Here is a 25,230-nt window from a genome sequence, read left to right on the forward strand (position 1 = left end):
CTTCTTCACCACAGACCCAGTCTGGAGGTTAACCTTTATGGTATCCTGCACAAGGACTCCCAAGTCCCTTTGCACCTCTGCATTTTGTATTCTCTCCCCATCTAAGTAATAGTCCGCCTGTTTATTTCTTCCACCAAAGTGCATGACCATACACTTTCCAACGTTGTATTTCATTTGCCACTTCTTTGCCCGTTCCCCAAAACTATCTAAGACTCTCTGCAGGCACTGTTTCCTCAACACTACCCGCTCCTCCAGCTTCCTTTGTATCATCAGCAAATTTAGCCATAAATCCATTAATCCCATAGTCCAAATCATTGACATATATAGTAAAAAGCAGTGGTCCCAACACTGACCCCTGTAGAACTCCACTGGTAACCGACAGTCAGCCAGAATAGGATCCCTTTATTCCCACTCTCTGTTTTCTGCCGATCAGCCAATGCTGTACCCATGCTAGTAACTTCCCTGTAATTCCGTGGGCTCTTATCTTGCTAAGCAGCCTCGTGTGGCACCTTGTCAAAGGCCTTCTGAAAATCCAAGTACACCACATCTACTGCATTTCCTTTGTCCATCCTGCTTGTAATTTCCTCAAAGAATTGCAGTAGGTTTGTCAGGCAGGATTTTCCTTTCAGGAAACCATGCTGGTTTTGGCCTATCTTGCCATGTGCCTCCAGGTACTCCATAATCTCATCCCTAACAATCGAATCTAACAACTTTCCAACCACTGATGTCAGGCTAACAGATCTATAGTTTCCTTTCTGCTGCCCCCTACCCTTTTTAAATAGTGGAGAAACATTTGCAATTTTCCAGTCACCCAGTACAATGCCAGAATCTATCGATTCTTGAAAAATCATTGTTAATGCCTCCGCATTCTCTCCAGCTACTTCCTTCAGAACCCAAGTGAGCATCCCATCAGGTCCAGGAGATTTATCCACCCTCAGACCACTAAGCTTCCTGAGCACCTTCTCAGTTGTAATTTTCACTGCACATACTTCACTTCCCTGACACTCTTGAATGTCTGGTATACTGCATGTCTTCCACTATGAAGACAGATGCAAAGTACGCATTCAGTTCCTCTGCCATCTCTGCGTCTCTCATTACAATATCTCCAGCATAATTTTCTATTGGTCCTATATCTACCCTCAACTCTTTTACCCTTTATAAAATTAAAAAAGCTTTTAGTATCTTCTTTGATATTAGTCACCAGCTTCCTTTCATAGTTCATCTTTTCCTTCCTAATTACCTTCTTAGTTTCCTTCTGCAAGCTGTTAAAACCTTCCCAATCCTCTATCTTCCCACTAGCTTTGGCTTCCTTGTATGCCCTCTCTTTTGCTTTTACTTTGGCTCTGCTTCACTTGTCAGCCACGGTGGTGCCCTTCTTCCATTCGAAAATTTCTTCTTATTTGGAATATATCTGTCTTGCACTTTGCTCATTTCTTGCAGAAACTCCAGCCATTGCTGCTCTGCCGTCCTTCCTGCTAGTGTCCCTTTCCAGTCAACTTTGGCCAGTTCCTCTCTCATGCCATTGTAATTTCCTTTATTCCACTGAAATACCGACACATTGAATTTAGCTTCTCCTTCTCAAATTTCAATGTGAACGCGATCATATTGTGATCACTGTTCCCTATGGGTTCCCTAACCTTAAGCTCTCTTATCACCGCCGGATCATTGCACAACAACCAGTCCAACACAGCCGATCCCCTAGTGGGCTCAACAACAAGTTGTTCTAAAAAGCCATTCCTTAGACATTCTGAAAATTCTCTCTCGAGGTCCAGCACTGGCTTGGTTTTCCTAATCTACTTTCATGTTAAAATCCCCAACAATGATCATGACATTGCCCTTCTGACACGCCTTTTCTATCTCCTGCTGTAATTTGTAATCCACACCCCAGCTGCTGTTTGGAAGCCTGTATACAACTACCGTTAGGGTTCTTTTACTCTTGTCATTTCTTAACTCAACCCATAGAGACTCTACACTTTCCAATTCTATGTTATCCCTTTCTAATGATTTGATATTATTTCTTATAGACAGAGCCACACCACCCTCTCTGCCTACTAACCTATCTTTCTGATACACCGTACATTCTTGGAGATTCAATTCTGCTCCCAATGGCAGCCATCCTTTAGCCAAGTTTCAGAAATGGCCACAATGTTATACTTGCTACGCTGTAGCTGAATTTCAAGATAGTCCATTTTCTTTCTTATGCCGCGTGCATTCGTATATAACACTTTCAGTCCAGTATGTGTTGCTTTCTGTTTTAACTGCACCATGCCTCTATTGCCCTGTAACTTATTCCACTGGCTGTGATTATGCCTCATCTCCAGCCTGTCCTTTCTATGATCTCCATTGCACGCTATCTTTGATTTATCTGTTTTCCCCTTCCTCAGCCCTATCACTCCGGTTCCCATGCCTCTGCTAAATTAGTTTAAACCCTCCTTAACAGCTCTGTTAAACCTGCCTGCTAGGATATTGGACCCCTTTGGGTTCAGGTGTAACCTGTCCTTTTTATACAGGTCATATCTCCCCAGACAGGCCCCAGTGATCCAGGAATCTGAAGCCCTGCCCCCGAAGCATTAATACTAATGTCATTCTAGGTAAACCAGAGGAAATATATTTTAAGGTGAGGGGGGAATGTTTAAAGAAAATGTGTTGGACTAGTTTTGTTTATATTTATTTACAAATAGAGATCGGTAGGAGTTTGGAACTGTCTGCCAGGGTGGGGATCATTGGAACCAGATACAATCACAGTATTAAGAGTCTGTAAGATGGATAATGTTAGGGAATGAAGAGATGTGGACCACATACAGGTAGAAGGGAATTAGTTTAATTTGGCATTGTGTTCAGTGCAGACATTGTAGAATGTAGAGCCTGTTCCTGCGCTTTATAATCTTGTGTTCTAAAAAATCTTCCATACCCTTTCGAGTAACTTCATGCAATCATCCAACATGTCCTGTACCCGATCTGCCAGGTCTTTCTGTTCTTCTCTTTCCATTACTTCCAAGAAAGAATGCTCCAAATTCTTCTTAACGGACTTTATTACTTTCTTAAAAGGGGTTGGCACGGGAGGGCGTTTGTAGGTCTTCCCTTTGGAAGCCAACCATTCTTCAAGCTGCTTCCTGAAGCAAAACACATGCAAAGGTCAAAGGAAACCACGATGAAATGATGAAAAGAACCACAATAGTATTGTAACGGCACAGAAAACATGTGGAATGCAAAACAATCCAGTCAGTCCCATAAAAATTCAGTATAACCACCAAACATTTATATTTATATTTTATTTTGAGGTACAGCATGGTAACAATTTCATTCATTTGATCAATTAACCCACTAACCCATACTTTTAAAAGTGAGGGGAGAATAGAGCAACTGGAGGAAACCCATGTGGTCACGGGAAGATTGTACAAACTAGTTACAGACAGTGACAGAATTGAACCCGGGTCACTGGTGCTATAATAACATTAGGGTGGCCACTGAGAGATCCCGCTTTTGTGGTGAATGGAACAAAGGTGCTTGGCGAAGCGGTGTCCCGATCTATGTCAGCTCTCACAGGAAGCCACATTAAGAGCACCAGATACAGTAAATGTCCCCAGCTGACTCACAGGTGAAGTGTTACCTCACCTGGAATTAATATGTAGTGGATGCTGTTCCTGTATATTTGCTCACCTATTAGGTTTATTTTACTGGGATGTTAAGCAGAATATTAGTTATGTTTAAGAATGAATAAATTCTTGGGCTTCCAGCTGGGTACAGATATCAATTATAACCAACAGTTCAATGGACAAACTCTGCCATCTTCATCAGGTAGTATTTATACCTCCCAGTCCATCCCTCCTGATTGGTTAGTCCTCATTCAATCAGTTTCCACTGCTCCATCTTGTTTACAATCAAATTCCAGTTCTTACTTAGAGCAAAATCCTTGACTTTGCTAAAATTCTTTTCCTCAGTCTGCTGGAGTGAGAGGTTAAAAATATCAGTGACAACTCCAGCCAGTCGATCAACACAGTCTTTAGTACCAGGCCAGGTACTCCGTCTGGACTGGATGCTTTCCGTGGGTTCACCCTCCTGAAGTTTGCTCTGAAGTCGGCCTCAGATACTGAAGTCACAGGTCATCAGGGGCTATGGGAGTTCGTGAAGGTGCCTCCTTGTTTTGATGGTCAAAGTGAGCATAGAAGGCATTGAGCACATCTGAGAAGGAAGCTTTGCTGTCACTTGGTTTCCCTTTTATGTGCGTTGCTATAACCTGGAGGAATGTGTCTTCCAAGTCTATCATCCTTAAAACAATATTCAATGGGTTGGAGGAACTCAGTGAGTCACGCATCTACTGTAGGAGGAAAGAAATGGACTATTTAGGTTGAACCCTGCGTCAGATCCTATACTGTTCTCCCATTATCAAACCTTCTCAATTTCCTGCTGGTTGACGTAGACTACATCAGTTCCATTGCCCTTATCAATAGTTCAAAGTTCGAAGTAAATTTATTATCGAAGTACATGTATGTCACGAGATACAACCCTGAAATTCACTTTCTTGCTGGCATACTCAATAAATCCATAATAGGATAATAGCCATAATAGAATCAATGAAAGAAATAATAAAAAATAAATAAATACACAATAAATATCAAGAACATGAGGTGAAGAGTCCTTGAAAGTCTATCGGTTGTGGTATATTTCAGTGATGGGGCAAGTGAAGTTATCCCCTTTGGTTCAAGAGCTTGATGGTTGAGGGGTAATTACTGTTCCTGAGCCTGGTGATGTAAGTCTTAGGTTCCTGTACCACCACCTTGATAGCAGTAAGAAGAATTGAGAGCATGATCTGGGTGGTGGGGGTCCTTATTACCTATTCAAAAATTACAGAATTGGTCAGATAAGATCTCTCCATTACAAATTAATGATGACTGTGTTGGATTACTTCCTTCTTTTCCACGTGTACGTTAATTTGTCCTTCAGAAGTTTTCTCCAGTAACTTCCCTACTTAGATTGAGAGTGGAGTGGTGAGAAAAGATTCTGAGGTAATTAATTGACTGAGGAGAGGTTTAAGATGATAGGTATGTAGTGCCAAGTGGAAGAGATGAGCATGCAGCATCTGGGAAGAAAGGAGGGCAGGATAGGTAACTCAACATTCCATGCCACAGAATCTTCAGACATGGCATTGGAATGATATAAACAGAAGGGAGCATTGCAATGTTAAGGAGGGACCCAGTGAAGGAACAGGCTGGTGTTTCAGAGAGGCTGCATTCCTATCAGTGTATCAAGGGAAATACTAAAGTACAAATAACTATTCCTGAAGGTTTAGTGGGATCGAGCTCTGCTGTATCCATACGGATTGAAGGTGCTTATGATAGAGCCATACTTGACACAGGTTCTCAAGCTACTTTGCTTATAGATCCTTTTACAACCGGTATTTGACACATTTGACATCGACGCCACTCATTGCCCTTGAGATTAGGGGGCTTAGTACTGATGGATATCCTTAGGATGGTTACGTCATTGAAGTTGGAGTTTTCTGAAGCAGATGTTGGAGTAACTGAGACAATTGACACACCAGTGTTGGTCTGCCCAGATCCGGTTTTAAAGGGTGGAGCTTCCATTCTCGTGGGAACAAATACTGCCGTTGTAAGAAGGCTCTTGGGAGCACGCAAGGAGAGAAATGGAGAGAACATATTGAAAACCTTGTCCGTTCACCCTGTGTTCAGAGCTGCTTTTGAGAAGGTGCCTCCTTAGTGGGATGCTGAGCAAAAATGAGGAACTGTGGTACACCTAGTCTAAATTTGTCGTGTTACGTCCTGGAGGAGTAGATAGAATGACAGGAACCCACAAATTTGGCGGAATGTCCAAGGAATCTCAGGATTACTGCCTGTGCCACGCAACAGTGAGTATAGGAATAGAGTGAGGTGGAGGATAAATGCGTGGCTGAGGGATTGGAGCAGGGGGCAGGGATTCAGATTTCTGGATCATTGGGACCTTTTTTGGGACAGGCATGACCTGTACTAAAAGGATGGGTTGCACATGAATCCGAGGGGGACCAATATCCTGGCAGGGAGGTTTGCTAAGGCTATTGGGGAGAGCTTAAACTAGAATTGTTGGGGGGTGGGAACCAAACTGAAGAGACAGAGGAAGGGGCTGTTGGCTCACAAATAGAGAAAGCTTGTAGGCAGTGTGAGAGGGAGGATAGGCAGGTGATAGAGAAGAGATGCGCTCAGACTGATGGTTTGAAATGTGTCAACAGTCAGCCCTCCTTATCCGCGAGTTCCGCAGGCGTGAATTCAACCAACCGCAAATCAAGAAAACCCAGAAGTGCTCTTCCAGCACTTGTTGTTCAAGCATGTATAGACTTTTTTTCTTGTCATTATTCCCTAAACAATGCAGTATAACAACTATTTTACATAGCATTTACATTGTATTAGATATTATAAATAATCCAGAGATGATTTAAAGTATATGGGAGGATGTGTGTAGGTTATCGTGGATCGAGATCGAAAAAAAACTGGAAGTTCTCTTACTAAGTAATTTGGAACAGGTACATCCGGAATTATTTAGCGTCAGTTAGTCAAATGTTTGTCTTTATATATAGTATATATTTTACCTTTCTATGCATATAAAACAGTTAAGAAACGTATGTTTCAGCGCCAGGCTCGGGAACGGAAGTTCCCGGGTTCGATCCAGTGACAGCCGCTCCCGAGCGTGCCCTTCATTCATGCCGGGTTGATGTGAAGGATCAAAAACCTAAAACCCAATAATTAAATCACTGCGTTGCTTAGTAATAATTGTAGCTTTCATCGGGGCAGGGCCTTTCTCACTTTATCCTTTAAAATTGTTCCAGTCATTGACTGACTGTAACCTAACGCTTTTCCAATGACCAATGGCATTTCACCTCTTTCCGATCGCTTTATTATTTCCACTTTATTTTCAACCGTGATTATTTTCATGAACAGAAACACTGCGGATTCAGAGCTCCACTGCCGGGTCCTAATGTCCACTGCACTGAGACAGGTTAAATAAGGTCCAGAGTTCCACTGGGAACTAAGATCCACTGCATTGAGACAGGTTGAATAAGGGACTTGAGCATCCGTGTTTTTTGGTATCCGTGAGGGGTCCCAGAACCAATCCCTCGTGGATAAGGAGGGCCGACTGTATTTTAATCAAGGAGTATCATGAACAAAGTGGATGAGCTTAGAGTGTGGATCAGTATTTGGAGCTATGATGTTGTGGCCATTACAGAGACTTGGATGGCTCAGGGGCAGGATTAGCTACTCAGAGTGCCAGGCTTTAGATGTTGCAGAAAGGACAGGGAGGGAGGCAAAAGAGGTGGAGGCATGGCACTGCTGATCAGAGATAGTGTCATGGCTGCAGAAAAGGAGGAAGTCATGGAGGGACTGTCTACTGAGTCTCTGTGGGTGGAAGGAGAATAGAATAGAAACAGGAAGGGGTCAATAAGTCTACTGGGTGTTTTTTACAAACCACCCAATAGTAACAGGAACATCGAGGAGCAGATAGGGAGACATTCTGCAACGGTGCGGTAACAATAGGGTTCTCGTGATGGGGGATTTTAATTTCCCCAATATTGATTGGCATCTCCCTACAGCAAGGGTTTAGATGGGGTAGAGTTTGTTATGTGTGTTCAGGAAGGTTTCCTGACACAGTATGTAGATAAGCTTACAAGAGGAGAGGCTGTACTTGATCTGGTATTGGGAAATGAACCTGGTCAGGTGTCAGGTCTCTCAGTGGGAGAGCATTTTGGAGATAGTGATCATAAGTCTATCTCCTTTACTATAGCATTGGAGAGGGATAGGAACAGACAAGTTCAGAAAGTGTTTAATTAGAGTAAGGGGAAATATGAAGCTACCAGGCAGGACCTTGGAAGCATAAATTGGGAACAGATGTTCTCAGAGAAATGTACGGTAGAAATGTGGCAAACGTTCAGGGGATATTTGAGTGGTGTTCTGCACAGGTACATTCCAATGAGACGGAAAGGATGGCAGGGTACAGGAACCGTAGTGTACAAAGGTAGATGAAAATCTAGTCAGGAAGGAAAGAAAAGCTTATGAAAGATTCAAAAAACTAGGTAATGATAGAGATCTAGAAAATTATAAGGCTAGCAGTAAGAAGCTTAAGAATGAAATTAAGAAAGCCAGAAGGGGCCATGAGAAGGCCTTGGTGAACAGGATTAAGGAAAACCCCAAGGCATTCTACAAGTATGTGAAGAGCAAGAGGATAAGACGTGAGAGAATAGAACCTATCAAGTGTGACAGTGGAAAAGTGTGTATGGAACTGGAGGAGGTAGCGGAGGTACTTAATGAATATTTTGCTTCAGTATTCACTACGGAATAGGGCCTTGGCAATTGTAGGGATGACTTACAGCAGACTGAAAAGCTTGAGCACATAGACATTAAGAAAGAGGATGTGGCTCGAGCTTTTGGAATGCATCATTGGATAAGTCACCGGAGCCAGACAAGGTATACCCCAGGCTACTGTGGGAAGTGAGGGGGAAGATTGCTGAGCCTCTGGCAATGATCTTTGCATCATCACTGGGGACAGGAGAGGTTCCGGAGGATTGGAGGGTTGCAGATGTTGTTCCCTTATTCAAGAAAGGGAGTAGAGATAGTCCAGGAAATTATAGACCAGTGAGTCTTACTTCAGTGGTTGGTAAGTTGATGGCAAAGATCCTGAAAGGCAGGATTTATGACATTTGGAGAGGCACAATATGATTAGGAATAGTCAGCTTGGCTTTGTCAAAGGCAGGTCGTGTCTTATGAGCCTGATTGAATTTTTTGATGATGTGACTAATCACATTGATGAAGGTAGAGCAGTAGATGTAGTGTATATGGATTTCAGCAAGGCATTTGATAAGGTACCCCATGTAAGGCTTATTGAGAAAGTAAGGAAGCATAGGATCCAAGGGGACATTGCTTTGTGGATTGAGAATTGGCTTGCCCACAGAAGGAAAAGAGTGGTTGTAGACAGGTCATATTCTGCATGGAGTTTGGTGACCAGTGGTGTGCCTCAGGGATCTGCTCTGGGACCCCTTCGTGATTTTTATAAATGACCTGAATGAGGAAATGGAGGGATGGGTTAGTAAATTTGATGACACAAAAGGTTGGGGATGTTGTGGATAGTGGGGAAGGCTGTCAGAGGTTACAGTGGGACATCGATAGGATGCAAAACTGGGCTGAAAAGTGGTAGATGGAGTTCAACCCAGATAAGTGTGAGGTGGTTCGTTTTGGTAGGTCAAATATGATGGCAGAATATAGTATTAATGGTAAGACTCTTGGCAGTGTGGAGGATCAGAGGGATCTTGGAGTCAGAGTCCATAGGACACTCAAAGCTGCTGCGCAGGTTGACTCTGTGGTGAAGAATGTATATGGCGTATTGGCCTTCTCAGTTCCACGGTCGACGTTCAAGAGCCAAGAGGTAATGTTGCAGCTATATAGGACCCTGGTCAGACCCCACTTGGAGTACTGTGCTCAGTTCTGGTCACCTCACTATGGGAATGATGTGGAAATTATAGAAAGGGTGCAGAGGAGATTTACAAGGATGTTGCCTGGATTGGGAAGCATGCCTTATGAGAATAGGTTGAGTAAACTTGGCCTTTTCTCCTTGGAGTGACGTAAGATGAGGGGTGATCTGATAGAGGTGTATAAGATGATGAGATACATTGATCATGTGGATAGTCAGAGGCTGAAATGGCAAACATGAGAGGACAGTTTTAAGGTGCTTGGAAGTAGGTACAGAGGAGATGTCAAGGGTACGCTTTTTATGCAGAGAGTGGTGAATGTGTGGAATGGGCTGCTGGTGATGGTGGTGGAGGCGGATACAATAGGGTCTTTTAAGAGGCTCTTGGATAGGTACATGGAGCTTAGAAAAATAGAGGACTATGGGTAACCCGAGGTAATTTTCTAAAGTAAGTACATGTTAGGCACAGCATTGTGGACCGAAGGGCCTGTATTGTGCTGTAGGTTTTCTATGTTTCTATGAATGGAAAAGGAGAAGATTTTGGAATGCGAAGATGCGTTTTCTACTGACAAGTCTGATGTTCATTACTCCAGGAGTACTTGCCACACTTTTGGAGTGACCGAGACTACCCCTTTCCGAGAGAGAGGTCTCACCTGTTAGCACCAGCGGAGGTTCAAGTAGTTTGGCAACACCAGCTTAAACTGGAAGTTAAATTCGTTCATGGAGAAGGGGACCTGAGCCGCTGGAAGACACGAACGTTAAATAGGTGGAGGCACCCTCAAGTAGACAGGGAGGGTCCCAAGCGGTGGTTGAAGCTGGAAGAACTGAAGATGGGATAAGGAAGTCTCAGAGTCAGGGCACCCCCAGATAGGCTGGCCGATGACACACCAGGGGAACAGACTGTAGCGCTATCCCCTTAGTGAGATATGTCACTACCATTTACAAATGGTTTGGAGGTCCTGACATCATGAAATTCCTTTGAAAACTGTGTTATTAGCGATGAGTTGTTAAGTTACAAAGTCATGAGGATATGACTATTTTTGGTTGGGGAGAGGGTGTAATGTCCTGTTTAAGGTTTTTACTGCTATGCTGTAGGTATTTCATTTTAGCAGTTCTGTTCTGCTTTCAATCTGTTTGGGTTTGAGCTAAGATAAGGGACTTTGTTGTTTAACTTAGGAATGTTGTGTCAGCCAATCAGGATGGTGGAATTAGGAGATGGTTCTAGAGAATGCTGGGCAGAGAAGTTTTTGTGATGGACACTGGTGGTGGGTCGATATCCTTTTGGTGGGAACTTGGGAGAAGACAGGAGGGAAGATGGCTGAGGATGCCATCCCGGTTGCACAAGTTGCTCTGTGCTGATGAATGGCTTCAAGGAGGAAGGACCAATATTCCCATGGGGGAGCCCGTTTGTTCAAGACGGATTTCAAGCAACTTTCAGAATGTGGTGTGTACTTTCACACAGACTGGGGATCTAGCGTGTCAGTTAAAGACAATTTTGAGATGAACTCCAACTTGTATGCACATTTGGACTGCGTTAACTGTAATAGGTCCTTTTTATTTTTTTCTTTCTCATACTAACTATTTGATAAAGCTGACATTTGTAAATATACTTTCTTTATAATTGTATGCAGTGTATGATCTGTTATTTCTTGCTGATGGCTATTTGCATGGGAGTTGTAGTTACACAGAGGGGTTCGTGTGGGCAAGACATCCCAACCTTCCGGGTTTGGTGGGACTGAAATCATATCTACCCTAGACATACAGAGCCTGAGAAAGGTTACTTCTTCACTAACACATCATTTTCCAAAACTTTTGGTATCCTCTTTTATATTATTGTGTAGCTTGGCTTCATATTTCATCTTTTCTTTCCTTATCGTTCTTTTGTTGTCTTCTGTGATTTTTGAAAGATTCCCAATCCTCCAGATTCCTGCTAAATTTTGCAATATTGTACGCTTTCTCTTTTGGTTTTGTACTTTTCCCTTGCCAACCATGGTTGCCTCATCCTCCCTATAGAATTGCTACTACTTCTTTGGGATGAAGTGACAATCACATAGGCCCATATCCTTCTACTCTTTTCCAATCCACTGAGCCATCCAAATGCTTTTTAAATGTTGTAATAGTGCCTGCCTGCGCTACCTCCTGGTAGCTCATTCAAAATATGCACCAACTCTGTTGGAAAGATTTACCTCTCAGATCTTCTTTTAAATTGATCTCTTCTGAAATAAAACCTTTAACTTATAGTTCTAGATTCCCCTGGCCTGGGGTAAAGATTCTGACCTCTCCTATCTATGCCTTCATGATTTTGTAAATTTGAGTTCATCTCTTGGGCTGCTTAATGCCCTGGTGCTGTACTGCTCATCTTCCACTTGAGGTTCTAATTAGTGTGAAGTGCGTCACCTTGCTAGCAAGACCACAATGCCCAAATGAACAAAAATCTTGCTGTGGGGAAGAATACAGACAAACTGAATTGAGAAACTGTGCTGTGTTTACAGTGCAAATGTGTTGCAATATTGTGCAGGTCCCAGCATTAGGTGTGGTCCCATTTCAGAGAAAGACACCACAAGCATTGTGACCACCGTATTAAACTACCGGACACTCACAGAATATCCAGTAACGTTGATGTTTCGAAGTATGAGTTTTTATCTTAACTGTAGTGATTTGAACATGAGCATCTTAGTGGTCAAATATCAACTAGCAAGGAAAGTAGTGAATTTTTGCAGCAGATCTATTACATTACTGGACTGGAATTCAAGCCTATCATAGCTGCTATGAAATTTAAGTTCAGCTAGTATTCAAAGCAGACACAATATGCAGAATGTCCTAATTTTGCTCCAATGTCTTATAATCTGTGATAAAAGTAAACTTGTTATTATTGATATGTAGCCACGATACCAAGAGTAGTAAAAAGATTATCTTGCAATACACATCAAAGTTGCTGGTAAACGCAGCAGGCCAGGCAGCATCTCTAGGAAGAGGTACAGTTGACGTTTCTGGCCGAGACCCTTCATCAGGACTAACTGAAGAAAGAGCTAGTAAGAGATTTGAAAGTGGGAGGGGGAGGGGGAGATCCAAAATGATGGGAGAAGACAGGAGGGGGAGGGATGGAGCCAAGAGTTGGACAGGTGATTGGCAAAAGGGGTATGAGAGGATCATGGGACAGGAGGCCCAGGGAGAAGGAAAAGGGGGAGGGGGGGGAAAGCCTAGAGGATGGGTAAGGGGTATAGTCAGAGGGACAGAGGGAGAAAAAGGAGAGTGAGAGAAAGAATATGTGAATATAAATAACGGATGGGGTATGAGGGGGAGGTGGGGCATTAGCGGAAGTTAGAGAAGTCAATGCCATCAGGTTGGAGGCTACCCAGACGGAATATAAGGTGTTGTTCCTCCAACCTGAGTGTGGCTTCATCTTTACAGTAGAGGAGGCCGTGGATAGACATGTCAGAATGGGAATAGGATGTGGAATTAAAATGTGTGGTCACTGGGAGATCCTGCTTTCTCTGGCGGACAGAGAGTAGGTGTTCAGCGAAACGATCTCCCAGTCTGCGTCAGGTCTCGCCAATATATAGAAGGCCACATCGGGAGCACCGGACGCAGTGCATCACCCCAGCCGACTCACAGGTGAAGTGTCATCTCACCCGGAAGGACTTGGCAGAATTAGTCCTTACTCTTAATAATTTCTCCTTTGGCTCCTCCCACTTCCTCCAAACTAAAGGTGTAGCTATGGGCACCCGCATGGGTCCGAGCTATGCCTGCCTTTTTGTTGGCTTTGTGGAACCATCTACGCACATAAAATCTTAGTGAAATTAAAATGTGTGGCCACTGGGAGATCCTGCTTTCTCTGGCAGACGAAGCGTAGGTGTTCAGTGAAACGATGTCCCTGTCTGCCTCTCATATCCCTTCTGCCAATCAACTGTCCAGCTCTTGGCTCCATCCCTCCCCCTCCCACTTTCAAATCTTTTACTAGCTCTTCTTTCAGTTAGTCCTGACGAAGGGTCTCGGCCCGAAACGCCAACTGTACCTCTTCCTAGAGATGCTGCCTGGCCTGCTGCCTTCACCAGCAACTTTTGTGTGTGTTGCTTGAAATTCCAGCATCTGCAGATTTCCTCGTTTTCACCTCCAGGTTATAGGATATTTTGGTGGACAAACCTATTTCGGCTTTTAGAGTACAAGGTGCCTCTGAATCCCACTGCATGACTGAAATAAATTCAGTTAGCAAAAGAACTAATTCTAGTGATAAGTACACTTAGTGGCTACTTATGAGGTAACGCCTGTACCTAATAAAGTGGCCACTTAATGTCCATGGTCTGCTGCTGTAGCGCATCCACTTCAAGGTTCGACATGTTGTGCATTCAGCGATGTTCTTCTGCACACCATTGTTGTAATGCTTGGCTATTTGAGTTACAGTCACCTTCCTGTCAGCTCGAACCAGTCTGGCCATTCTTCTCTAACCCCTCTCATTAACAAAGCATTTTTTCCCCCACTGAAATGCTGCTCACTGGATGTTGTTTTGTCTCTGTGAGCTCTGGAGACTGTTGTGTGCAAAAATCCCAGTTTCCAAGATACTCAAACCACCCTGTCAGGCACCAACAATCATTCCACAGTCAAAGTCACTTAGATCATCTCCATTCTGATGTTTGTTCTGAACAATAAATATACCTCTTGACCGTGTCTGCATGCTTTTATGCATTGAGTTGCTATCACGTTTGGCTAATTGGATATTTGCGTTAACAAGGTGTAGCGGTGTATCTAATAAAGTGGCTACTGTGTATATTTTGAAAAAAACCCTTAAGAACAAGTTAAAAAGGAGTCAGCTTCAAATAGAAATTTTTTTACCTTCTTTCATCTTTTCCTTTCAGTGTCTTGATGTTAGAGCTTTTGACATCTCGCCGCTTAACTGTGCTCATTACTGTTTTTGGAGATCCACTTACATTTTGTACTGCCCCTTTACTTTTTATATTTCTTGTAGGAGACTCCAAGGTTGAATGCAACTTTTGAGCAGATCTTGTAAAAGGTTTCCATATTGTCACTGGCCTACTGGCAGCAGAATTAGATCCATTCTGTATGCTTGCACTGTACAGAGATCTCTCCACTTTGACACTTGCAAACTGCTGTTCTCTCTTGTTTAATTTCCCACAGATCTTTTCCATCTTCTCTTTCGGAATTGTCACCGTACTTGTAGATTTAGCTGCTGCTGAGGTTGTCTTAACCACTCTGGGGGCCACTGTTGAGGCTCCTACAGGCTTGGAGTCACCTACAGGCCTGGCTGCTCCTGGGGCGGCCCTGAGCTCACCCACGGGCCTGGCTGCTCCCGGGGCGGCCCTGGGCGCACCCACGGGCCTGGCTGCTCCCGGGGCGGCCCTGGGCGCACCCACGGGCCTGGCTGCTCCCGGGGCGGCCCTGGGCGCACCCACGGGCCTGGCTGCTCCCGGGGCGGCCCTGGGCGCACCCACGGGCCTGGCTGCTCCCGGGGCGGCCCTGGGCGCACCCACGGGCCTGGCTGCTCCCGGGGCGGCCCTGGGCGCACCCACGGGCCTGGCTGCTCCCGGGGCGGCCCTGGGCGCACCCACGGGCCTGGCTGCTCCCGGGGCGGCCCTGGGCGCACCCACGAGCCTGGCTGCTCCCAGGGCGGCCCTGGCTATATTGTCAGTACCAATTGCCCATGATTGATTGTCTGAAGCAGTATTCTTTAATTTGCAGTCTTGAGTATTATTTGCTCGTAAAGTAAACGGCTTAATTAAAGCTCTGTTTGAAGACTGTCCCACAATTTGAGCTTTACCAACTGTGAGTTTATTTTCCTTTTCTTGGTCGCTTGAGTTATAATGAAATTCACCACATGCTGAAGCTTCATGTTGCAAATCCCCCACACATTGTCTGGATTGGGTCACTGGATCAGCGATAGATTCCTTTGACTCCACAGGGAGTAAAACAGTCATAACTTGTTTAGTGAGTGTGGATTTTGAATCACACTGAACTTGATTCCTAGAAATTACTGATTCGTAATGATTCATGCATGTTGGGTTCTTCACACTGTTTAGCTTAGATGGTTTTGTGTGAGCATCATGCTTCCGATTTCCCCCCTGAAACAGGCGAAGTTCATGCAACATCAGTCAAAGCAATGATTAAACCAAGTTTTTAAAAAATCCTTTCATTTCACAAATGTTTCTGATGATTTGGAAAATTTTAAATGCTTTATCCTCCTAACCTATTAATCTTGGAATCCCCTTATCCATTCACTATGAAAACTGTATTTGAGCATATCACTTTCTCGTTTGTCACTGACTCAACCAGGAATTTCACAATTTCTGCATTTTTTTTTAACCTTCCAAGCCCATCTCAGAATCACTTAAATTTAAGTCATCTTCAATCTCCTACAATTTAGGTCTCCACTTCCTGGCTTTTCTAGCTCCAAACTAAACTTCTGCAAACTCACATGTACCACTGTAAACCAGCACACTAATGCTGTACTGATTAAAATACAGAGCTTTTACAAAACTATTCTATTTAATTTGCTTCATATCAAATTCTCACCCCAAAACCACCTTTGAAAGATTTAATTGCTGACTTCCATCTTCCCTCCCTCGGAAACCAATAAATCCTGTTGTTATTCTTTATAACAAAATGTTCAATTACCAATTGCTTCCCAGCTTATTTAGTTTTTCCTCACATCTCTTTTTAAACAAAAATTAACAACAACTTAAGGAACAGAGAAGAGATTACCAACTACTAAACCAGTGATTTGAGATATTAAATTTTGCCCCGTGGGTTTTGAACACAATTGTTCCCAATTCTCATTCAATACAGAACTGAGAAAATGAAAAGATAATTCAAGACATATTCAATGATCCCTCCTACAAGTGCCACAAGTTAATAAGGCTCATCTACTACAATCTGGAATGGCTTAATGAAAAGAAAATACACATCAAGATACTGCTTTGACATATCAATTTGAGTGAAGCACAGACACTCTGATGAAAGATTTTAAACTCAAAACAGTAACTACTTCCACAACAAATGATGTTAACCCAAGTATTTCTATCATTTCCCCATATGCCCTCTTCTTATTGTTACTGTTGGAAAGGAAGTACAGAAGCCTGAATGCACACACTCAGCAATTCAGGAACAGCTTCTTCCCCTCTTATTTCCATTTTTGCAATATTTTTGATTTAACTATATATATACACATATATACATATACACACACACACTCTGCATTGTACTACTGCTGTTAAGTTAACAAATTTCATGTCATATTGTCATATCGCCATTCACTGTGATCATGTCAGCCATACTGTACTGGCTCAAAGGGCCGAATGGCCTACTCCTGCACCTATTGTCTATTGTCTATCATATGCTGGTAATATTAACCCAATTCTGATATTGTACCTAATGATATGCAGTTGTAGAATTGGCAAGAAATTGTCATTATCAATAGGTAAACTGTTAAAACAAGCTCTGGATTAAGCCCAGTCAAGTTCATCCGAACCAGAAACAGTGTTGTACTACAAACTTAATGCCCTTCAGTAAAAATTAGCCTCACTTTAACTAAGTAACTCTTACTCTGAAACGGATCAGTTTCTGACTTACCAAGGCAGCTTTTAATGGAGCAATTCGTTGCTGTAGCTTCTGATTAGTTTTGTCCCCCAAATAGTATCTGAAAAGAGATACTTTAATATGAGAACAATATACAACTTGAATTCTTTATTCTCCACAGACATCGTCAAAGCAGAATACTGACCCCAAAGAATCAATTGCAGAAAAAAAGTGGGGGTCAGGCGGAGAAGGGTGAAAAGTGTGGACTTAAAAAGCACATTGCAATATCTGCCAATTTAATAGCTAAGATCCTAGTTACTCATATTTTCAGCTTTTACATTTTTTCTTAAACCCTAGTTCTCCATGTGCCATGTTTGTTTCCTCCTTTACCTTCGCCTTCAAGTTTTCAGTAATTATATTGAAATTCTCCTAAATATTTGAACATAGAACATAGAATAGTATAGTACATTACAGGCCCTTCAGCCCACAATGTTGTGCTGACCCTCAAACCCTGCCCCCCATATAACCCCCCACCTTAAATTCCTCCATATACCTGTCTAGTAGTCTCTTAAACTTCACTAGTATATCTGCCTCTACCACTGACTCAGGCAGTGTATCCCATGCACCAATCACTCTCTGAGTAAAAAACCTTCCTCTAATATCCCCCTTGAACTTCCCACCCCTTATCTTAAAGCCATGTCTTCTTGTATTGAGCAGTGGTGCCCTGGGGAAGAGGGAGATTTGAGTATATTAATGTCCCTATGTGTTTTGTAATTTTTGGAGGATAAAAAAAATGCACTTCCATTTATCAAACACTCAGTCTGAAGAAATTTTTAAAATGCAGTAATGAGACCTGGTTGAATAGACAATACCTAAGCAGCATGTTAGGGTAGTGGTTGTCGATGGAACAAGGCAGCACAATAGTTTGGCACATACCATATGGGCCAATGTACCTGTTTTTGTGTTGTGTTCTATGACTCTAAATCTGCTTGCTTGTTAGACCGCAGTCTAACCGGAAGACCACAGTCTGTGTGGATTGATGATAACATATCCTCCTCACGGACGATCAACACTCGTGTACCTCTGTGGTGTGTGCTTAGCCCACTGCTCTACTCTTTGTAAACACACGTCTAGGCATAGCTCAAATACCATCTCCAAATTTGCTGACAATACAACCATTGTTGGTAGAATCTCAGGTGGTGACGAGATGGTGTACAGGACTGAGATATGCCAACTTGTGGAATGGTGCCGCAGCAACAACCTGGCACTCAGCGTCCATTTAGGAATCGGATGGCAGAGGGCAAGACGAAAGAGCTGATTGTGGACTTTAGGAGGGGTAAGACGAAGGAGCGCATACCAATCCTCATAGAGGGATCAGAAGTGGTGAGAGTGAACAGCTTCAAGTTCCTCAGTGTCAACATCTCTGAGGATCTAACCTGGTCCCACCATATCGATGTAGTCATAAAAAAGACAAGGCAGCAGCTATATTTTATTAGGTGTTTGAAGAGATTTGACATGTCAACAAATACATTCAAAAACCTTTATATTTATACAGTGGAGAGCATTCTGACAGGCTGCATCACTGTCTGGTATGGAGAGGCTACTGCACAGGACCAAAAGAAGCTGCAGAAGGCTGTAAATCTAGTTAGCTCCATCTTGGGCTCTAGCCTACAAAATACCCAGGACATCTTCAGGAAGCGGTGTCTCAGAAAGGCAGCGTCCATTATTAAGAACCTCCAGCACCCAGGGCATTCCCTTTTCTCACTGCTACTATCAGGTAGGAGGTACAAAAGCCTGAAGGCACACACTCAGCGATTCAGGAACAGCTTCTTGCCCTCTGCCATCTGATTCCTAAATGGACATTGAAGCTTTGGACACTACCTCACTGTCTGTGAAGTCACCTCCAGACATTGGTTAAAACTAAACAAATAGTCCATTTTTCTATTTTGTGATTGCTGTTTCAACCCTTTGACTCCTTGCAGGATAAGGAAACTAACACCAATACCCCTCGCATGCCAGCATCTCAAGCACTGAGGTCCTAATTACATTTCGTTGGTTTTGTTTGGACAAAACATATTGTTCACATGCCTGATTTCTGACCTGATAAACAGATAAAAGGTCCAAGATAGAAATATTCCAAATAAAAACAAGAAAAAAAGCATTGAAAGGTTATTGACTTGAAATGCTGACTGATTAACCTCCCACTGATGCAACCTGACCTTGTGAGCAATTTCTGGTTTTATTTCTGAGCATCTGTAAATTTTTCCTTTTCATTCTTTGATGCCTCAAGAGACATTCTTGATGAGACATTCCCTCACACAAATTCCTGTGGAAGCAGTGTTGTGTGATAGAATATTTAGTCAGTTGTACTGGCTCTGTCCATCAAATACTTCTCAGAAAAGCATGACTGAACCCACTGCAATTAAACAATAACTGTATCAAATGTTAATTATTCCATTGGATAATTAAACTTCTGTACTCAGTACATACTCTCTCTAAACCAGCAAATTCTCATGTAGGTTCTGAACAGCTCCAAACATGTACAGGTTACTAGGTTGATTGGTCATAAGTGAATAATTAGACAGCAGGGTCTCGTAGGGGCACAAGGGTCTGTTACTATGCTGCATCTCTAAATAGTTTTTTAGAAACAGTGCTCTTCCATGTCCATTTCAACTGGCTGTTTGTACTGCCTGAGGCTATACTCTCTGGAGTTCAGAAGAATGAGAGGGGATCTTATCGAAACATACAAAATTTTGAAAGGGGTAGATAAGATAGAAGTTGGAAAGTAGGAAAGTAAGTGAGGCTAGAACTAGGGGACATAGCCTCAAGATTCAGGGGAGAAAATTTAAGACAAGGATGAGGAGAAACTGTTTTTCCCAGAGAGTGGTGAATCTGTGGAATTCTCAGCCCAGGGAAGCAGTTGAGGCTTCTTCACTAAGTATATTTAAGAAACAGAGGGATAGGTTTTTACATAGTAATGGAATTAAGGGTTATAGGGAAAAGGCAGGTAGATGGAGCTGAGTTTATGGACAGATCAGCCATGATCCTATTGAATGGCGGGGCAGGATCGATGGGCCGGATGGCCTACTCCTGCTCCTATTTCTTATGTTCTTATATGTATCAATGCTAGTTACTTCCATATCCTTCGGCTCTAAAAGATTATACCCATAGAACTTGTGCTAACTTCAACAAGAAATAAATTCAATAGCAACTGATTTTAATCATTGTACATTATGCAAAATTAATCTCATAATAAAGTTGGTTAAAATCGGCACACCATTAAAGGAGTCTCACCAAGTGTTCATGTCAGATAACGGTGGGGATCTGGAGACAGGTTACGAGGTTGAGTGAAAACTAGAAGAGCAGGAAGACTTCGAGCTGGTTTGAAATTAGTCATTCAACCAAATTACATTAGAACAGAAATAATATAAAATTAACCTTTGAGAAAAATGATTATCAATACTTACGCCAGAAACAGGAGTATGTAGTTTTCAAAAAGAAAAAAAAACACCACAACAATACTACAGGGGAGAAAAGGGACAAATCTATCAGATAATTGCCGCACTCATGTAATGTAACCCATACACATTTTGACTAGAATGTTTTCCGAACTAATGTGGACAAACCTGTCATTAGGACCCGGAATCTTCAGTTTCCCCTTTCTCTGGAGATAGGCTTCAAGTTGTTGCCTTCGGCATTCTGTTTCAGAGGGGGAAAGAATTGTTATGGGTTAAACTTGTAATCATCATTTAATTAAATCTAAAAATGCACTGAAATCACAAAACTTTCACAGGATAAAGTGGTGATTGCATTTGCTTGAAAATACAACTGCTGAAATCACAAACTACGCAATGCGTAACCAGTAAAAATCTGTTGCAAGTTGCTCATAATCAAGCAACCACAATATACTTCTCATAAATTCTTGGCAACTCAGCTCAAAGCTTTTCAAGCTGGTTTGTTATACAGCTTTTGTTATAGATTCCAACATTTTTTCTACCATCTGCATTAGATGAATAGGTTGATAATTCCCCACTTTATTCTTCCCTTCTTTCTTTAATATAGTTCACATTTGTAATGCTTCCACAGAAATTATTCCAAAAAGTATGGAATCCCAGAAAGTGACAACCAAAGCATCAACTGTTGTTAAAATCCTGTCCAAAGCTCTGGGATGTAGTTCATCAGGTCCTTGGTATATATCAGTTTTCAGACTCACCAACTTTTCTAATACTCTGTTTGGTCAACAGATAAATCCTGCAGTTCCTCATACTACATCCTTGGTTCTCTAATATTGCTTGTCTTCCATAATTGTTTAATTTCACTGCTATTTTCCATTATAATTTCCAATGTCTGTGCCCTTGCTAGTAGTACATGAAAATGCCCTTCAAGGCAAACACCATCCTACTTAGCAACATACACAAAACAGTGGAGGAACTCAGCAGGTTAGGCAGCATCTATAGAAAAGAATAAACAGTCGACAGGTGGAGGGAGGGGAAAGAGACTAGCTGGAATCTGGTAGGTGAAGCCAGCTTCGTGGGAAAGGTCAAGGGCCGGAGACAAAAGAATTTAATAGGCGAGGAGAATGGACCATGGGACAAAGGGAAGGAGAAGGAGACCCAGCAGGGGTAAGTAATAGGCAGGTGAGAAGTACAAGGTCTGAGTGCGGAATTTGTTGACCAGAAGCAGAAATCTATATTCATGCCATCAGGATGGAGAGTAACCAGATGGAATATAAAGTGTTGGTCCTCCACTGGAGGGTGGCCTCCTCTTGACTCAAGAGGAAGCCATGGATTGTCATGTCGGAACGGGAGTGGGAATCAGAATTAAAATGTTTGGTCACAGGAAAGTCCCGCTTGTGGCGGATGGTGTGAAGGTGCACTGCCTCAACGACTACCGTCCCGTCACACTCACGTCCATCGTCATGAAGTGTTTCGAGAGGCTCGTCATGAGGCACATCAAGACCCTGCTGCCCTCCTCACTGGACCCCCTGCAGTTCGCATACTGTCCCAGCCGTTCAACAGACAACGCCATTGCCATCACTCTCCACCTGGCCAAAAAAGACACGTACATTCGAATGCTGTTCATAGACTTCAGTTCAGCATTTAACACAATCATTCCTCAGAAACTGATTGGAAAGCTGAGCCTACTGGGCCTGAACACCTCCCTCTGCAACTGGATCCTAGACTTCCTAACTGGGAGACCTCAGTCAGTCCGGATTGGAAGCAGCATCTCCAACACCATCACACTGAGCACGGGGGCCCCCCAGGGTTGTGTGCTCAGTCCACTGCTGTTCACTCTGCTGCAACACACAGCTCGAACCACATCATCAAGTTCGCCGATGACACGACCGTGGTGGGTCTCATCAGCAAGAACGATGAGTCAGCACAGAGAGGAGGTGCAGCAGCTAATGGACTGGTGCAGAGCCAACAACCTGTCTCTGAATGTGAACAAAACAAAAGAGATGGTTGTTAACTTCAGGAGGACATGGAGCGACCACTGTCCGCTGAACATCGACGACTCCTCCATAGAGATCATTAAGAGCACCAAATTTCTTGGTGTTCACCTGGCAGAGAATCTCACCTGGCTCCTCAGTACCAGCTCCATAGCAAAGAAAGCCCAGCAGCATCTCTACTTTCTGCGAAGGCTGAAAAAAGTCCATCTCCCACCCCCGATCCTCACCACATTCTACAGAGGTTGTATTGAGAGCATCCTGAGCAGCTGCATCACTGCCTGGTTCGGAAATTGCACCATCTTGGATCGCAAGACCCTGCAGCTGATAGTGAGGTCAGCTGAGAAGATCATCGGGGTCTCTCTTCCCACCATTAGAGACATTTACACCACACGCTGCATCCACAAAGCAAACAGCATTATGAAGGACTCCATGCACCCCCCATACGAACTCTTCCCCCTCCTGCCATCTGGCAAAAGGCACCGAAGCATTTGGGCTCTCACTACCAGACTATGTAACAGTTTCTTCCCCCAAGTCATCAGACCCCTCAATACCCAGAGCCTGGACCGACATCAACCTACTGCCCTCTACTGTGCCTATTGTCTTGTTTATTATTTATTGTAATGCCTGCACTGTTTTGTGCACTTTATGCAGTCCTGGGTAGGTCTGTAGTCTAGTGAAGTTTTGTGTTTTTTTTTTTACGTAGTTCAGTGTAGTTTTTGAATTGTTCATGTAGTACCATGGTCCTGAAAAACGCTGTCTCGTTTTTACTGTGTACTGTACCAGTAGTTATGGTCGAAATGACAATAAAAAATGATTCGAATTGACTTGAAATGATGGGTCGAATTACTGGGACTCCATACCTTTTAAAAATAAATTGGTAAATTGGTTTATTAATGTCACATGTAATGAGATTTTGCATCCATCCATACTGATCATTACAACAGTACATTGAGGTGATACAAGGGAAAACAATAACAGAATGCACCGAAAGTGCAGTGTTAGCCGATCATAAGGTGCTAGTCCATAACGAGGTAGTTTGTGAGGTCAAAAGTCCATTTTATCATACTATGGATTATTCAATAGTTAGTGGTGCAGAAGCTGTTCTCAAGCCTGCTGACAGGTGCTTTCAGGCTTTTAATTTCTACCTGGTGGTAGAGGTGAAGATGACAGAATGTCCATGTTGTCTTACCAAGGCAGCAAGAAATGATGAGTCTACGGAGAAAAATCAGCTATCTATTAATTTCCATAGATGTGGCCTGACCTGCTGGGTTCCTCCAGCATTTTGTGTGCCCACGGAGGGCCTCTTGAAAAGCACCCTCTAATGGACATTCTGATGCAAAAGCACTATATCAGGTTTTGAAAGATTAGCAGGCTCACATTACAGCAATATCAATCACAGCAAAACCACTGGAGGAACTTAGTGGGTCAAGCAGCATTTATGGAGGTAAAAGGACGGCCGGCAATTTAGATCGACGGCGTACATTGAGAATCAACATGGCAGCAGACCTCTGCCAGCTCTTTCTATAGAAGACACGAAAGGTGCACATGCCACTTGCCTGGTAGAGCAAAAACTATCGTGTTTTATTGTAGGTTTTGATATAGTCCACTCTGGATGCTGACAGAGCCCAGTATCTTATTCTGACCTTTAAATTCTTCATCTCCCATCATCCAGCAAACCAAACTGCCCTGGAAGAAACCAGTTCATGGTTCATGCTCTAACTTGGAGAGGCCAAACTCAGATTGTATGATGACTTGCAAAACACTACGATAAGGTCAGTAAGGTCGACTCTGAGCTTCCAGTTGCCTCTCACTTTAATTCTCCATCACATTCATCCTTCAATGTTTCTCCTATAGCATCAGGTACAAGAGGTTGTATCTCATGTTCAAGCTTTTTGTCATGCATACATATCTAGTGTATACATGACATGAAAATTAGTTTTTGCAGCAGCAGTAATACCACAGTGCATTAGAAAGATGATAAATCTTTTACACAAAACTTACATGACACAATAACCAAAACAAAACCACAACATTTAAGCAATTTGACAGAAGTATCTACTTGCATGTTATAAACCTCGGAACTTAATATTGTGTTTAACAATTTCAAAGTCAAAGTCGAATTTATTGTTATTTACACAAGTACAAGTATGCACAGGTGCAAAGAACAGCTTACTTGCATCAGCATCACAGGCTACACCCCTCATGCAATCTGCTCAACCTGTCGGTTCGTAGAAGCTATTTCTACCTTGACAACTTCGTTCTGCACTTAGAGACATTCATTGCTCTCTCTATTCCCTCCACCAAAAGCACTTCTTGTTTGCTTACTATTCAAGTACTGATTGAGATGTCAAGGGCTGTTTCTTTCCCCAAAGATGCACTTTGACCTTCTGGGGCACTTCCAATATTCTTGGTTTTTTTTTGGTCATAATTTCAGTAACTCTATCTAAAATTAAAGACCCAAGGCAGATCAGACCTTAAAGCATGGATGTCAGCACTAAACAGATGTCCACTCCCCACCCATATTGACCACGGGCACCCGCGGTCCCCAGCTGGACAACTATTCATGCACGAAAAGGTGGGCAAACCCCTTATTGAGACGCTGTCAGATCCCCCTCACCCCACCTTTACCTGATTCGGCGATCCGAGCGCTGTCACACCGCCTTCTCGTCTCCATGTCGCCACTCGCCGCACCACAACCGCCGTTGCGTTCAAACCAGCCGCCACCGTTCGCGCCGCTCCCTGACGGGAGGCGCCGCCATCGACGTATTTCAAATTCGGCCAATCGCAGCCCCGATGCCCTCGGTCGC

General features: G+C 43.1%; 1 protein-coding gene across 1 annotated transcript in view; it reads right to left on the minus strand.

Annotated features, from left to right (window-relative positions):
• ckap2l (cytoskeleton associated protein 2-like) overlaps positions 1-25,175 on the minus strand; it is a 37,989-nt gene extending 12,814 nt beyond the window's left edge. The window contains exons 1-5 of the mRNA XM_063057107.1: positions 25,052-25,175; positions 20,601-20,673; positions 17,029-17,095; positions 14,278-15,521; positions 2,912-3,113 (exon numbers count right to left, since the gene is read on the minus strand). Coding sequence (XP_062913177.1) covers positions 2,912-3,113; positions 14,278-15,521; positions 17,029-17,095; positions 20,601-20,673; positions 25,052-25,097 — 1,632 coding nt within the window. The 5' untranslated portion in view covers positions 25,098-25,175. The remainder of the gene's footprint in view (positions 1-2,911; positions 3,114-14,277; positions 15,522-17,028; positions 17,096-20,600; positions 20,674-25,051) is intronic.
• Positions 25,176-25,230: the final 55 nt, after the last annotated feature.

This window comes from Mobula hypostoma, chromosome 8 (assembly GCF_963921235.1).
Source record: "Mobula hypostoma chromosome 8, sMobHyp1.1, whole genome shotgun sequence".
Lineage (NCBI taxonomy): Eukaryota > Metazoa > Chordata > Chondrichthyes > Myliobatiformes > Myliobatidae > Mobula > Mobula hypostoma.